Below are 17,180 nucleotides of genomic sequence, written 5' to 3' on the forward strand. Positions count from 1 at the left end.
TTTTAAAGATTTAATTTATTTTAGAAGCAGAAAATGTAAGAGTGGGGGGCAGAGGGAGAAAATCTTCAAGCAGACTCCCCGCTGAGTGCAGAGCCCGATGTGGGGCTCGATCTCATGACCCATGAGATCATGACCTGAGCCGAAACCAAGAGTTGGATGCTCAACCAACTGCACCACCCAGATGCCCTGAAAATATTGAGCAATTTTAATTAACTACAACTTTCTCTCCAACACACACAAACTCCCAGAATATTCAGGTGAATGAAAATTTTCTTGAATTTCACAAAGGATTCTTTTTTTCTTTTTGAGGTGGGTGTTATTGAATTTTCTAGCGGTGTTAATAAGGGACTTTTAAAGTGATAAAATAGATATAGAGGTACTTTAAAATATTCAAAATGTTATATACATATAAAGTTCCCAACTTAATTTCTTGGGTGTCTAATGTTCTTTGGTAAGTCATTATTTGGAATCCAATTTATTTTCCAGTAGAAACTATATTTTAAATGATTGTTAACACCTAGCACACTTGTAACCAACCATTTGATATAAATTATTTCTCTAATATAATCATCTTTTTCCTTCACTTCCTTCTCTGCTAGTTTCTCTTCCTTTTTTTCTTTTCTTCATCTTTTTCTTGGACTGTGATGGAAAGATTAACAGTTTTGGATTCATAAACTTAAGGAACTAGACAGTTCAGGATTTCAATTCAGTTTCTACTATTTACTTCTTACATGACTTGAAGAATTTTCTTAACTTTCATATCATCAGTTTCTTTATTTTTATAAGGATTAACTGATGAAAAAATATACATAAAGCATTTACTGTAGGACAGATACATACTTTAATGGTTCCATTTCCTGTACTTCCTTCTACCCTCGCTCCCTCTCTCAGCCACCATTTAGGAGATAGTATTTGTTAAAATGTATTTCATAGTTCTTATTAACCAGGCAACTCAGGGTGCTCATGGGCCCTCCTTGTAGGTATCCCCATAGCCACAAAACATCACAAGAATAAAATGCTTCCCTAGTTGCTACTTAACCATTCATCTCAGTGATTTAGCAGCTATTTGTAGAGGACTACTGTATGCTAGTCCCTGATATCCAGTAGCTCTTACAGCAAGAATGTGACAACGTAGGAGATTTATCTGTCTCTCTGAGGGCAGCCTAGTTATTCTGATATACTACTTCCTTTTTCCAATGTTTATAACTAAGGTGAGTCCATTTGCATTTGATTTCATTCATGGTATTTTTTGCCCAATTGACATCAGATATAAAAGCTACTGATTAAACCTGGATATCTAATGCTTTTTAAAGCTGAAGTTAGTGATCAAGTGCCCCCTAGTGTGCATGAGGACATAAGAAACTGGTCTTGATTTTCATTGGTCTCTTGACCTCAAATGCAGTTGACTCCTTCCTCAGTATAGCACATGGTTTTGGTACTGATCAGTTAAAGATAAAACGAACAGATAAGATTATACAGATATATTTCTACATTGTGGTTGCTAAGAGATTTCCCAGCTGTTACACTTCAGGAAACTTCAAGCAGAAACATCGATTTCTAAGCACTTTTGTTATCTTTTTCATGGTATCTGTGTGACTGCTAGCGCCCTAAAGTGGGATTTCTGTGCAGCCGGCATTATAAACATCTTGAGAGTGCATGTAACACAGTATGCCTTTAAAAGCTTCACCTAAGAAGATTTTCCTCCTTTACCTTATTATATAAATTTCTGGCTTTCTTAAAACTAAAATTTTTAGTTGAATTGCTACTAGGGCTAGAAAACTTGTATAAAAATTTATGATCCTATGCTTAAATATATTAGTAAAATTGAATATAAAAACAGTGATGCCTAGAGTCTGAGAAGACTGCATATATACTGTCAGACTGTTTCCCAGAAATACTAATAATACCTGCCTTAAAATGTATCCGATTCTGTGCTCTGTCCTTTATAAGTATTATACTAGGTAATCCTCCTAGCTTCTCTATGAGATGGATACCATATGTCATAACTGAGGCTCAGAAGAGTTTAGCAACTCACCCAAGGTCACATAGCCCATGACTGACACTTTACTGACTTATTCAGGAGTCTGCAGGGTGATTGTATCACCTCTAACCTTTGTGGCATTAAGTATGCTCATTAAAGATAAAAACCTTGCTAACTTAATAAGATATTAATTTGTATCCTGTTTTCATTTACATGCTTATTGTTGTCATTTTTTGTCCTCTATGAATTGTCTGGTTTGCTTTGCCCATTTAACCTTGATTTTTATGGGTTTTCTTATCAGTCTGCATGAATGTTTTATATATTAGGTGTACTAAACCTCTTTGGTATTTTCCTAGTTTGTTTGCCTCTGAACTGTTTTGCATTGCTTTTTGAGGAACAAAATTTAAAATCTTTATATAATTAGATCTATCATTATTTTTCAATTTAATTCTGGCCATGGAATTTAACATTCAATTTTAAGAAATCCATCCCTGTTAGTCAAGTGAGTTAAAAACATTTATAAATTTGAATTTTTTTGGTATAGTGTATGAGGTTGAGGATCTACATTTTCTTTTTCTCTGTAGCTTATTTCTTAATACATGTGTTACTAATATGTGTCATGGCAGCAGAGAAGCAGTTAGGCTTTGAAGCACATAATTTTACCCTATAAATTATCTGCTGAGCCTATTTTAGTGTGTCCTATGTAATTTTGGGGTCATGATAAAAAATACTTGCTCTGTTAAATTTCCTTTGAATTGTCACTTTATTAAAGAAACAAAAATTCTTCTTGATGTTTCCTTTTAATTTCAATAATGACTGAAGTAAACACGGTGTATTTTTCATAAAATTTCTACACACCAAAACATATAAATATTAATGAACCTAATCTGTTGTCTTTAAAGACAGCTGTGCCTATTTACAGAAATGCTTGATTATCTGTGAGGTTTGGTACTATACTGTGAAATGTAGAAAGCCATTGCTCTTTTATCCTTGTTCCCTTATTCTCATTTTACATATTCTGTAGTTGGTCGGGCACAAGTTCTTTCAGGCTTTCACTCTTCACCAGAAAGCCAGTGACAGGGAATCGGCACAGTGAGGAGCTCTGTTTTGCCTCCCAAATGTTAAAAATCAATGAAGTGGAAAAAAAAAATGTCCATTAACCTGATCTTTTGAGACATTAGTCACTTTTACCATTATGGAAATTAAAGCAATGATTACAGCAATTGATGTTTCCAAATTTGTTAACCCACCAGCTTATTATTTTGTTTAATAAGTCTTTTGAGTGCCTACTGTATGGCAGATGCTGTGCTAGAAAATGGGGAATAGCCATGAATGAGAAGCATACAGCTTGTGGGGTTATAGATGAGCACGTGGTATAAGTTGGAATGTCAAGCTAGATATATAGATGCAGTACAAATAGAGAAATGAGAAGGAAATGCAAAGAAATAAGGTTTTTCAAGAGACTTGGTTAACTGTTTGATCCATATCAATTTTGATTGATTAGCATTTATTCTTTCCAAGGATATAAGATTTCTTAATTTTTCTGTCGTCATTTATAAATAACAAAATAATAAAGATAGAATTTCATTTCTGTAGAAAGACAGTGAAACATTAATTATGTAAAATGCTTGTTGGTAGTGGAAATTTTTTCACATCTCAGTGATCAGACAAATGAGATAGGGAAATAATTTGGTGCTATTTAGAATATCACTGTACTAATCAACCCTGCATCATGAGCTCAACTGATATTAATAAATAGAAATTATATGGTGGTATTTGCCATAATTAAGCCCATATTGGTTTGGTTTAAGTTTTGCAAAAGTATACTTTTTTCAGAGGTAGAAGAATGTTCTGTGATTTGAATAGGAAAAATATAACCTATCGAGGTCTAAATTATTTGTTTAATGTTTTCTCCTCTTGATATCTTTTCCATCTGTGTTGTGTGCAGTGTCAGTGTTCTTAAAGGGTAAGATTAGTCTGGGCTATGAGTGAAGACTCGAGAGAGAGACTGTGCTTGAATCTAAACTGTCATTTACCTGCTGTGTGCAAGTGGCTCAGCCCCTCCACACCTCCATTTTGTCATCTGTAAAATGACAAGGTTGTGGTGAGGATTAATGAATTAATTTACATGAAATGCTCAAATGAGGCGAGGAACATTATACGCACCGTGTGAGTGTTGCTGTGCTTCCTGTGGCAGAGGCAGCCGTGGCTGCGCTGTTCCTCCTTTTTCTTGTCATGCTATCATTAATATCACTTTTATTATTATTAAAAACATCTTTCAAGAGTTATGAAAAACACCTTTGGTGATTTTTTTTTTGGATAGCCTTGCACATGTGCCCTCAAGTTAAACCAGAATAGAAATACCTGTATAATGAGAAGCATTACCCCAGCTGCAAAGAAATTTACAAGTGTTTCTGTGGTTGACTCTCTGCTCTGTTTTTCAGAATTATTCACTGACTAAAAGAAGTACCTAAAAAGCTATGGAAAATGAGGTGTAGTTTTTTTTTTACCAAATATTATACACAGATGACTTTATATGAAACTCAGCATCGTGTCATTTTTATGTAATCAGTAAAGAACTGAAGATCAAATATGAAATGAAGACATTTTCATAGCTTAAGTGCAGCAAAAATTGTGCTGATTCACTTTGGGAGAAGTTAAATTCTTTTTTTTTTAAATGTTATTATTCAATTACCTTTACATGTCTGAGTATAACTAAGATATCACCTTATAGATGTGCAGTTTCTGGGACAGAGTATGCCTGCTGTAAATTTGCATAGATACTGCCAACTTGCACTCCAACGAGGTTATGCAGAATTACATTTCAGTGTCTTTTTCCCACCACACCTTCCTAGCCTAGTCCTCTCCACGTCCATGGAGAATTCCTGCTCCATTGAGCCTTAGGTTCTGAATCTCTCTGAGGGGTGTTAAAGCAGAAGACAGCAGAGAACCACTGATTTAACACCTTCTCCCCACCCTCTCCTTCCAAACACTCTAAACTGCCTTCATTGTTATGTCCTTGGATTTTATCCATAGTTGCCACAAGGAACTACCAGGTGAAAGGGCTTCCAGTACAACAGTAAAATAGTAGTTGAAGCCATTGCTTTCATGCTGGCTAGTGCCCCAGGAAAAATGCCCTCAGAAATCTTTTAGAATTTAGTATCAGGAAGCACTTTGTCTCCCCTTCATGAACTGGTTTCCTTTCTTGAGAGAATGCAAATATATTATTTTTAGAACAGCTTTATTGAGGTATAATTTATATACTATCTCTTAACCTATTCGAAGTTTAAATTCAGTGGTTTTTAGTTTATTCACAGAGAGTTGTACAACCATCACCACAATTTTAGAATATTTTTATCACCCTTCAAAAAAACCTCATACCCAGTTACTCCCCACTCATCCCTAATCACTTCACCCTTTCCCCCAACACTGGACACTCATTAATCTACTTTCTATCCCTGTAGATTTGCCTATTCTAGACATTTCATATACCTTGAATCATATAATGCCTGGCCTTTGTGACTGGCTTTTTTCACTTAGCCTGTTTTCAAGGTTCATTGATGTATCAGCACTTAATTCCTTTTATGGTCAAATAACATTCCATTGTATGTACATACCACATTTGATTTATCCATTCATCTGGTGATGGACATTTGGGTGTTTCCATTTTTTTGCTTTTATGAATAATGCTGCTGTGAACTTTCTCTTGTTTGACATGTTTTCATTTCTCTTGGGTATATACCTAGGGGTAGAATTGCTGAGTTATATGGTAACTCTGTGTTTAACATTTTGAGAAATTCCAGAGTGTTTTCCAAAGTAACTGTGCTGTAACGCATTCCGTCTAACAAGGTATGAGGATTCCAGTTTCTCTGCATCCTCTCCCACCATTGTTCTTACCTGCTTTTTGATAATAGCATCCTAATGGATATGAAGTGGTATCTCATTATGATTTTGATAAGCATTTCCCATGACTTAATGTCATCTTTTCATGTGCTTATTGGTAATTTGTGTATCTTTGTTGGAGAAGTGTCTATTCAGGTACTGTGGCCATTTTTAAATTGTGTTGTCTTTTTTTATTGAGTAATAAGATTTTTTATATATATTCAAGACAGAAGTCCCTTAAAGATATATGATTTGCAGATATTTTCTCCCATTCTGTGGGTTGTCATTTCACTTTTTTCATCGTGTCCTTTGAGGTCCACAAGGTTATAATTCGACAAAGTTCAATTTATCTCATGTTTTCTTTGTTATTTATGTTTTGATTTTGTAGTTTTGGCCTCTTTGAATGAGTTGGAAAGCATTTCCCCTACTATTTTGGAAAAGTGTGTGAAAGATTGGTTTACTTCTTTTAACTGGTAGAATTCACCAGTGAAGCCGTGATGTCCTGGGTTTTTATTTATTTATTTTTTGTTTGTTTTTTCCAGAAGGTTTCAGTCACTTGTTATAAATCTGTTTATAGGGGCACCTAGGTGGCTCAGGGTTATTGATCTCAGGGTCCTGGATTTGAGTCCTGTGTCAGGCTCTCTGCTCAGTGGGGAGTCTGCTTCTCCCTCTCGCTCTCACTTTGTGTGCTCTCTCTCACTCAAATAAATAAAATCTGATGGGTTAGCCTGGTGATGGGTATTAAAGAGGGCATGTATTGAATGGAGCACTGGGTGTTATACGCAAACAATGAATCATGGAACACTACATCAAAAACTAATGATGTAATGTATGGTGATTAACATAACATAATAAAATTAAAAAATAATAAATAAAAAATTGTTTATATTTTCTAGTCCTTCTTGAATTAGTTTTGGTAATGTGTATGTTTCTAGGAATTTGTCCATATCCATCTAGGTTATCTAAATCATTGGTGTACATTTTGTTCATAGTATTGTCATATAATCCTGAAGGTCAGTGATAATGTTCGTAACTTCCATTCCTGATTTAGTAATTTGTGTCTTCTTTTTTTCTTGATCAGTCTAGCTAAAGTTTTGTCTACTTTTGAGCTTTTCAAGAATCTACTTCTGGTTTCATTTATATTCCCTATTGCTTTTCTATATTCTGTTTCATTAACTTCCACTCTAATCTTTACTATTTCTTTCCTTCTGCTTGCTTTTGATTTAGTTTTCTCTTTCCATCTGCTGTCTTAAGATGGAAAAATAGGTTACTGATTTGAAGTTTTTCTTCTGTTTAGTATAGGCATTTACAGCTCCAGATTTTCCTCTGAGCATTGATTTAGCTATATCCATAAGTTTTGGTATGTGTCTTCATTTTCAGTCATCTCATCAGAACATGTATTAGAAACTATTTTCTAATTTCCCATTTGTTTCCTTCTCTCACTTATTGGTTATTTAGGAGTGAGTTAATTTCCACGTATTTATATTCTAGAAGAAATTATATATATATGTGTATATATTAGAAGAAATGCTAAAATTTCTTCCTATTGATTGATTTCTAATTTCATTCTGTTGTGGTCAGAATCATACTTTGTATAATTTTAATTCTTTAAATTTATTGAGGATTATTCTATGGCCTAGTATATGGAAGATATTCTATGTGCATTGAGGAGGATATATATTGTGCTCTTGTTGGATGAAGTATTCTATTGCTATTAGGTCTAGTTGGTTTATAGTATTGCACAGATGCATTTTTGATAATGTCATTTCCCTTTTTTTTTTTTTCAGCTGATGAATTAATCAGTCCTGAAGACATTGATCCTGTCCAGCGCTATGTGCCACTACAGAATCAGCGTAACGTGAGCATGAGGTTTTCCAATCAAGTAAGGAGATTTTTTTTTTCTTAATTTAGACTCATCTAGAGACATTTAAAGATTAATTAAAAAGAAATTTTATTCTGAATGGGTTTTTATTGCTTTTTCTGAGGGCAAGGCTTTTCTCTTTTTTGGTTAGTTAAGATACTTGTTGTAAAAGATTATTTGTTAATGAAGAAGTATGAGTCAGATGTATCCAACAGGATGTCTTCCAGGCAAACGTTTTCATCTTAACAGTGGTTGAGTTTAAGGTGTTGAATGCCTTCAGGAGGATATAGTATGTATGTGTGGGCAAGGGGATATATGAGGTGGAAATGGGGTCCCATGAAAAGCCCTATGCTTAATGTCTGTCCATTTCTGTGTGTCTGTGACAGGACTGAGTGACTGACAGAGTGTTCTTAGTATTTGGTGACATGTTGGGTGAAGGAATAATTTAAAATTTTTTACATTTAGTAGCTATGAATTCAGACTGTGTTGTGTCAACAGAATAAGTGTTTGCAGGATCAGCAAGATTGATGTTGATTTGAGCAAACCCTCAAGTATTAAATGATACCAGTAATGAGGACTGTAAAATGAAAATGTTGTGGATTATGGAAACTGCCTGAGGAGAAAGGGAATGAACCTGAGTGTGTGCCCGGGATTCCAAACAGTTAACATTTATTTAATAAGAATAATGGCACTTCCAGAAGATAAGCTTATAAAATCAAAATGCTTCTTTTGAGGCACCTGGGTGGCTCATTGGTTAAGTTTCCAACTCTTGATCTCAGCTCAGGCCTTGATCTCATGGTTGTGAGTTTGAGCCCTGCACTGGGCTCCATGCTGGGCATGGAGCCTACTTCAAAAAAAGACCAAAACGAAACAAAAAACCCCAAATGCTCCTTATATTTTTAAAAAACATGCATATACATATAATACACACACACACACAGACATACACACACACAAATACATACTTGTTTTAATGAGAGAAAGGGAGAGCCAACCAGGTCCATTGGATTCTGTTACACTTTCTCTGTTTCTTCTGGTGGTCTTCAACAAAACATGTAATTACTCTGAGTGGTTTATAGATGAGAAGCTATTTGGGAGACTTATAAATAAATGTTAAGATTTTCTGAAGAACATAAAATCCCTATGTTAATATGTGTTAGAATTTTTCACTAGCCTGTTTGACTCCTGTATAAGGTGAGGATTTGGCCTTTATCTTAGTTACCACTCGTGTCAGTGTAGTACAAGGATACATTCTGTACAAATTTGAGATATGCAATTTCACTTGAAGAAATGGTAAAATAGGGAATACGTTTAACTTCCTATTACCCAGTGCTGTGACTCTGAGCCATTTTAAGACTAGTATGTGTCATTTACATAGCATTTCACATGTGTTACCCACTTCTGTAGGGTAATGAAATTGCAAAGCCTTCTCTTAGAAAATAAAGTAATAGGTTACAGATTTGAGTTGTGGGGATAGGAGCCAGAGAGCATCAAAGCACATAACTCACAAAATCTACAATTTAAACAGTAATTTCATGCTTGATACATATAAGGAAAGCTGTGGGTTCTGTGTAATTTTTGACATGCAGTATACTTCCAGCTCTTTCTCTCCCATTCAAAAGCTTATTAGAGTACAAGTGAGTGAGAGTGAATTTGATGGAGAATTCACTCTAGGTGTATTTTTTATATTGAAATCATTTTCTAATGTTGCTACTAAATTATCTATGCCATGCCTCCCAGGTGGAGCCACATCCTACATTAGAGACGTACTGTAGGGTAAGGACAAGGACTTCTGTCTTGCAGCTTCGTGGGGATTACATCTGTGTAGCGTTGTGTACAGTTTCTGAGAAGGAGATGATGGGAGGATTGACAGCAGAAAATTGCTGGGAGCCATCATGCCCCACCTGTTGGCAGCTTGGTTGTAATGATATATAAAATGGTGAGGTGCCTTTGCCACTTTCTCGGCCATTTAAGCAAGAGCCAAGACCAGACATGACCTTGTCTGTTGCTGGGACTGGGTGGCATTGACTGATGAAATAGAGAAGTAGACATAGCCCTCTGCTTGAAATGTTGATATCAGAGACCTCTTGGTCATTATTATTATTATTTTTTAAAGATTTTATTTATTTGAGAGAGAGAGAGAGAGCATGAGCAGGGGGAGAGGGAGAAGCAGGCTCCCCACTGAGCAGGGAGCCCAACATGGGACTTGATCCCAGGACCCTGGGATCCTGACCTGAGCTGAAGGCAGACGCTTAACCTACTGAGCCACCCAGGAGCCCCTCTCTTGGTCAGTATTGACCAGGTCAGACTTTGCAGTTAACTTATCTGTGGGGATTGACCAGGTGCTTTAAACCCTACCAAATGGTGGGATAAATGAGAATAGTAAAGTTCAGACAATTTCTGGAAACAAGAAAAGTTCCTGACTTCGAAGAAAGATGTGTCAGAGTTCCCCATTTATCCTTTGCCTCAGTGATTCACTAGATGAACTCACAGGATTTAGAAGCTCTGATACTTACAGTTATGATTTATTACAGTGAAAGGATGCAAGATAAAATCAGCAAAGGCACTCAGGGCAAGTCTTGAGGAAACCAGGCACAAGCTTCCCAGTGTCCATTCCCAGTGGAGTCATGTGAGACACAATTACCCAGCAATGATGTGTGAAAACACATGCAAAGTGTTGCCAACCAATACTTGCTCAAGCTTGAATGTCTAGGGTTTTTATTGAGGGTCAGTCATGTAGGCATGTAGCACCTGCATGATTGACCTTGGTTATTCAAGCTCTAGCTCCCTAGAGGGAAAACAAAAACAAAAACAAAAACAGATGTTCACCATAAATCACATTGTTAGCATAAACCATCTGGACACACTGGTACAGTATGGCCCATGGCCTTAATTAAGCATGCAAAAACACTCTTATCTGACAGATCATTCCAAGAATCCAGCCAAGAGCCCATCCTGCAAATATTCCTTTCTTGGGAATGTTCAGAGTTTGAACAGCCCAGGCCTGATGAATCAATGCATTCCTTCACAGAAAGTTTATGGCAGAAGGAAGTTTCCAGAATCCAGAAAGCAAGGAGTGTGCCACAACTATAGAATTGTCCACTCCTTCAAGTATGCGTTGATAGGGCTTTTGGCAAATTACAAACCTAAAACATTGAGGACTAAATTGAGAGCTGTTGACTTTCTTAACAATACCCATAGCAAATTAATTTCACATAAAGGGAAGTCTTTTTATACCTTTTTAGACTGGGGTTGGAAAAGTATCATCTGGGATGACCTTCCTCACTACTCTCTCACTTGTCAGAAATTGCTCTTTTCTTTTGATGTTACTTAAAGATTAAAACAAATCCCCTTTTATAAGTAAGTTTAGAAGAGTAGAAAGAAAAATATTGTAAATGACAGCAGATATACTTTATAGTATTGTGAGATTTTGACCCCTCCCAAAAAAAAACCCCAAACCCACCTTTTGGAGATCTTAGAATGTAAGTTTCCAGAGATCAGAGAACATGTTTAATTTATGTTTATAGCTTCAGTACTTGTGACAGTATAACACCTGTTATATAGAATGTAGTCAATGTTTAACTTGAGTGTTTGAGTGTGCTTGAAGGTATGTGTGGGAGGAAGGTATGTCATGGGAAATAGTTGATTTCTCATGCAGATGTCTCTAAATTTGTATCTCTAATCCTAACCTCTTTCCTGATATTTCAACCTGAATTTCCAAGTACTTGGTGATCATCTCTCCACAGATCTAGTATTTAAAATCCAACATTTCTGGATGTATACTTATTTCCAACTCATCTAGTTGTAGAAATTAAATATGTACAGCTTTTGTATGCCAGTCATATTTCAATAATGTTGTTTAAAAAATAAAACATTCTTTTTTTATGAATTACAAAATCTAAAAAATTTTTTATTTTAATTCTAGTTAGTTAATATACAGTGTTATATTAGTTTCAGGTGTACAATATAGTAATTCAACATTTCTATACATCACCTGGTGCTCATCCCAGCAAGTGCCCTCCTTAATTTCCATCACCAATTTAGCCCATCCCCCCACCGTCCACTCTGGTAACCATCAGATTGTTCTCTATAATTAAAAGTCTGTTTCTTGCTTTGACTCTGTCTCTCTCTTTTTCTCTCTCATTTTTTTTTCTTTTGCTTGTATGTTTTGTTTCTTAAATTCCACGTATGGGTGAAATCATATGGTATTTATCTTTCTCTGACTTATTTTGCTTAGCATTATATTGCCTAGCTCCATTCGTGTCATTGCAAATGACAAGATTCCATTCTTTTTTATGGCTGAATAATATTCCATTGTGTATATATACCACATCTTCTTTTTCCATTTATCAGTCAGTGGACACATGGGTACTTCCATATATTTGGCTACTGTAAATAATGGTGCTACACACGGAGGGGTACATGTATCCCTTTGAATTAGTGTTTTTGTATTCTTTGGGTAAATACCCAGTAGTGCAATTGCTGAATCATGAGGTAGTTGTATTTTTAACTTTTTAAGGAAGCTCCACACTATTATCCAGAGTGGCTATACCAGTTTGCATTCCCACCAACAGTGCACAAGTGTTCCTTTCTCTCCACATCCTCACTAACACCTATTGTTACTTATGTTTTTGATTTTATCCATTCTGACAGGTATGAAGTGATAACTCATTGTAGTTTTGATTTGCATTTCCCTGATGAGCAAAGATACATTTCTAATGGCAAATGTGTTATCTTCTCTCTTCAAATCTGCTTTCTTTCCATAGTCCTTCTCTTGGGTAAGGACATTGCCTTCAGTGGTCCCTTCTCATGCCAGTAGCTCTTCTGTCCAGATGGTTCTCATATTGGCTCTGCCTTCGCAGTAGCATTCATATTTATCTCTTCATATTCAGCCCCACTGCCATGTACCACTTAGACTTCATTACTACCCAATGGCATGGTTTTAATAATCTCTCTCTGACTCCAGTCCCTGTTTATTCTCTGTGCTTGAGAATACATGATGTTTTAAAGCCTGAGTCCATTAGTGGAATTTCTTGCTTAAAACCTTCATGATGGGGCACCTGGGTGGTGTAGTCGGTTAAGCATCTGACTCTTGGTTTTGGCTCAGGTTTTGATCTCAGGGTTATGAAATCCAGCCCTGAGTCGGGCTGTGCACTCTGTGGAGTCTGCTTGAGATTGTGTCTCCCTCTCCCTGCCTCTCCTGCTTGTGCGTGCACTGTCTTTCTCTCTCTCTCAAATAAATAAATAAATAAACAAATCTTAAAAAACAGAAACAAAAAACCTTCCATGACTCCCTACTCTCCTCAGGTTAGATTCTAAACTCCATATCCTGACATTTAAGGTCCTACTCACACCTCAGTTTTTTGTTTTTCATCTGTATCTTGCAGTTTCTCCAAATTTCTCCCAATCCTCCTGTACTACAGTCTCAGCAGACTTGCTGATCTAATAAAACACCTTGCCCTCGCCGACTCCCGGGCCTCCACACTCATTGCAACCTTCATCCTGAAACCCTGGCCTCTTTTCAGTCAGAATCCTTAAAATCTAAGCCCCAGACAGTGCCTCTTTTTTTGAATACATATAAACATTATATAAATGCAGCTCAGTGCAATTGCATTACATTACATTGGGAGTATTGGCCATTTCACTGTTTTCCTATCTCCAGAAAAGTCTTTTTTTAAAAAAACAATACCTGTTTTCACCTTTGTCTCCAAATTTCTAAGTAATATAGATATAACTCTTTTTGCTTGATATTTTACCTTTGTACAGTTTCTGTTCTTTCTTTCTTTGTAAAGGGTATACCTCAACCTCCCTTCCATCTTAATCTAATATTTAGTAGTTATTTTTAATTCTTTTACCACTTTTGTTATTCTACACATTGTGATAAAACCACATTTTGGGGGTCATATTCTTTTGGGAAGAATGTCTTTATTTTTGGTGTCCCAAAGTTTCTATTTTTCTGTGGGTCTTGTTTGTATTTCTCTGCTTGGCACTTGGGCCTTTTCAGTTTGTTACTCTCTTCAGCTGTGGGAAATTTTCTTAAATTATCACTTTACTTTCTCTATTCTTTCTGTTAGGGTTCCTTTACTAGTCAGATCCTAGTCCTATAGGAATGACCCCCTGAATCTCTTCCTTTTTTTTTTTCAAATGGTTTCTGTTTCTTTGGGTTTTTTGTTTGTTTGGTTTGGTATTGGATTTTTTTTCCCTCTATATTCAGAGGCTCTTCCTCAATTTTTTGTTCCAGCCCTTCTGTTGAATTTTTTTTCAAAGTCATATTTTTAATTTCTTTTTAAATTTTATTTAGTTATGTTAATCACCATACATTACATCATTAGTTTTTGATCAGTGTTTCTGCACTTGATCCTAGCCAAAAGGCCAAGAAGTCATTGATCAGTGTTTCTGATTTTTTTTATTATATTATGTGAGTCACAATACATTACGTCATTAGTTTTTGATGTAGTGTTCCATGATTCATTGTTTGCATATAACACGCAGTGCTCAATTCAGTACGTGCCCTCTTTAATACCCATCACCGGGCTGACCCATCCCCCCACCCCCTCCCTTCTAGAACCCTCAGTTTGTTTCTCAGAGTCCATAGTCTCTCATGGTTCGTCTCCCCCTCCAATTTCCCCCCCTTCATTTTTTCCTTCCTGCTATCTTCTTTTTTTGTTGTTGTTTTAACATATATTATTTGTTTCAGAGGTACAGGTCTGTGATTCAGCAGTCTTACACAATTCACAGTGCTCACCATAGCACATACCCTCCCCAATGTCTATCATCCAGGCACCCCATCACTCCCACCCCCACCACTCCAGCAACCCTCAGTTTGTTTCCTGAGATTAAGAATTCCTCATATCATGAAACATGTCTTTCTCTGATTGACTTATTTCGCTCAGCATAATACCCTCCAGTTCTGTCCACGTCATTGCAAATGGCAAGATTTCATTCCTTTTGATGGCTGCATAATATTCCATTGTATATATAAACACCACATCTACTTTATCCATTCATCTGTCGATGGACCTCTTGGCTCTTCCCATAGTCTGGGTATTGTGGACATTGCTGCTATAAACATTGGGGTGAACGTACCCCTTCAGATCCTTACATTTGTATATTTGGGGTAAATACCCAGGTAGTGCAGTTGCTGGGTCGTAGGGCAGCTCTATTTTCAACTTTTTGAGGAACCTCCATACTGTTTTCCAGAGTGGCTGCACCAGCTTGCATTCCCACCAACAGTGTAGGAGGGTTCCCCTTTCTCCACATCCTGCCAACATCTGTTATTTCCTGACTTGTTAATTTGAGCCATTCTGACTGGTGTGAGGTGGAATCTCATTGAAGTTTTGATTTGGATTTCCCTGATGCCGAGCAGTGTTGAGCACTTTTTCATGTGTCTGTTGGCCATTTGGATGTCTTCTTTGGAAAAATGTGTGTTCATGTATTCTGCCCATTTCTTCATTGGATCATTTGTTCTTTGGGTGTTGAGCTCAAGAAGTTCTTTATAGATTTTGGATATTACCCCTTTATCTGATATGTCATTTACAAATATCTTCTCCCATTCTGTTGGTTGTCTTTTGGTTTTGTTGACTGGGCAAAAGCTTTTTATCTTGATGAAATCCCAATAGTTCATTTTGGCCCTTGCTTCCATTGCCTTTGGCGATGTTTCTAGGAAGAAGTTGCTGCGGCTGAGGTCGAAGAGGTTGCTGCCTGTGTTCTCCTTTAGGATTTTGATGGCCTCCTGTCTCACATTGAGGTCTGTCAACCATTTTGAGTCTGTTTTTGTGTGTGGTGTAAGGAAATGGTCCAGTTTCATTCTTCTGCATGTGGCTGTCCAATTTTCTCAACACCATTTGTTGAAGAGACTGTCTTTTTTCCATTGGACATTCTTTCCTGCTTTGTCAAAGATTAGTTGACCATAGAGTTGAGGGTCCATTTCTGGGCTCTCTATTCTGTTCCACTGATCTATGTATCTGTTTTTGTGCCAGTACCATACTGTCTAGATGAGAACAGCTTTGTAATAGAGCTGGAAATCCGGAATTGTGATGCCACCAGCTTTGCTTTTCTTTTTCAACATTCCTCTGGCTATTGTGGGTCTTTTCTGATTCCATACAAATTTTAGGATTATTTGTGCCATTTCTTTGAAAATTATTGTATGGTGACTAACATAACATAATAAAATAAAGTTGATGGTATTTTGATAGGGATTGCTTTAAATGTGTAGATTGCATTGACATCTTCACAATATTTGTTTTTCCAATCCATGAGCATGGAACGTTTTTCCATTTCTTTGTGTCTTCCTCAATTTCTTTCATGAATATTTTATAGTTGTCTGAGTCCAGATTCTCTGCCTCTTTGGTTAGATTTATTCCTACATATCTTATGGTTTTGGGTGCCATTGTACATGGGATCGACTCCTTAATTTCTCTTTCTTCTTTCTTGTTGCTATATGGGAATGCCACTGATTTGTGTGCATTGATTTTATATCCTGCCCCTTTACTGAATTCCTGTATGAGTTCTAGCAGTTTTGGGGTGGAGTCTTTGGGTTTTCCACATAAAGTTTCATATCATCTTTAAAGAGTGAGAGTTTGAGTTTTTCTTTGCCGATTTGGGTGCCTTTTATTTCTTTTTGTTGTCTGATTGCTGTGGCTAGGACTTCTAATACTGTGTTGAATAGCAGTGGTGATAGTGGACATCCCTGCCGCGTTCCTGACCTTAGGGGGAAAGCTCTCAGTTTTTCCCCATTGGGAATGATATTTGATGTGGGTTTTTCATAGATGGGTTTTATGATACTGAGGTATGTTCCTTCTATCCCTATACTCCCAAGAGTTTTGATCAAGAAAGTTGCTGTACTTTAGCAAATGCTTTTTCTGCATCTATTGAGAGGATCATATGGTTCTTGTTCCTTCTTTTATTAATGTATTGTATCACATTGATTGATTTGTGGATGTTGAACCAACCTTGCAGCCCGGGGATAAATTCTACTTGGTCATGGTGAATAATCCTTTTAATGTAGTATTGGATCCTATTCGCTAGTATTTTGGTGAGAATTTTTGCATCCATGTTCATCAAGGATATTGGTATGAAATTCTCCTTTTTGATGGGGTCTTTGTCTGGTTTTGGGATCAAGGTAATAGTGTCCTCATAAACGAGTTTGGCAGTTTATGGAAGTTTTCCTTCCATTTCTATTTTTTGGAACAGTTTCAGAAGTTAGGTATTAATTCTTCTTTAAATGTTTGGTAGAATTCCCCTGGGAAGCCATCTGGCCCTGGGCTTTTGTTTGTAGGGAGATTTTTGATTACTGCCAATATCCTTAGTGGTTATGGGTCTGTTCAGGTTTTCTATTTCTTCCTGGTTAAGTTTTATAGTTTCTACATCTCTAGGAATGCATCCATTTCTTCCAGATTATCTAATTTGCTGGCATATAGTTGTTCATGATGTGTTCTTATAATTGTATTTCTTTGG

General features: G+C 36.5%; 1 protein-coding gene across 6 annotated transcripts in view; it reads left to right on the forward strand.

The window, feature by feature from the left end:
* The window catches only part of PHKB (phosphorylase kinase regulatory subunit beta), a 304,253-nt gene that overhangs the window by 189,900 nt on the left and 97,173 nt on the right, over positions 1 to 17,180 (forward strand). For all 6 annotated transcript variants that reach the window (XM_088027349.1, XM_088027348.1, XM_088027350.1 and 3 more), the window contains one exon: positions 7,651 to 7,745. In XM_088027349.1, the coding sequence (XP_087883475.1) occupies positions 7,651 to 7,745 (95 nt within the window). The remainder of the gene's footprint in view (positions 1 to 7,650; positions 7,746 to 17,180) is intronic.

The sequence above is a fragment of the Eumetopias jubatus genome, unplaced genomic scaffold (genome assembly GCF_037043125.1).
Source record: "Eumetopias jubatus isolate StellerSeaLion01/CBP00866 unplaced genomic scaffold, mEumJub1_p1.0 scaffold_10, whole genome shotgun sequence".
Taxonomy (NCBI): Eukaryota; Metazoa; Chordata; class Mammalia; order Carnivora; family Otariidae; genus Eumetopias; species Eumetopias jubatus.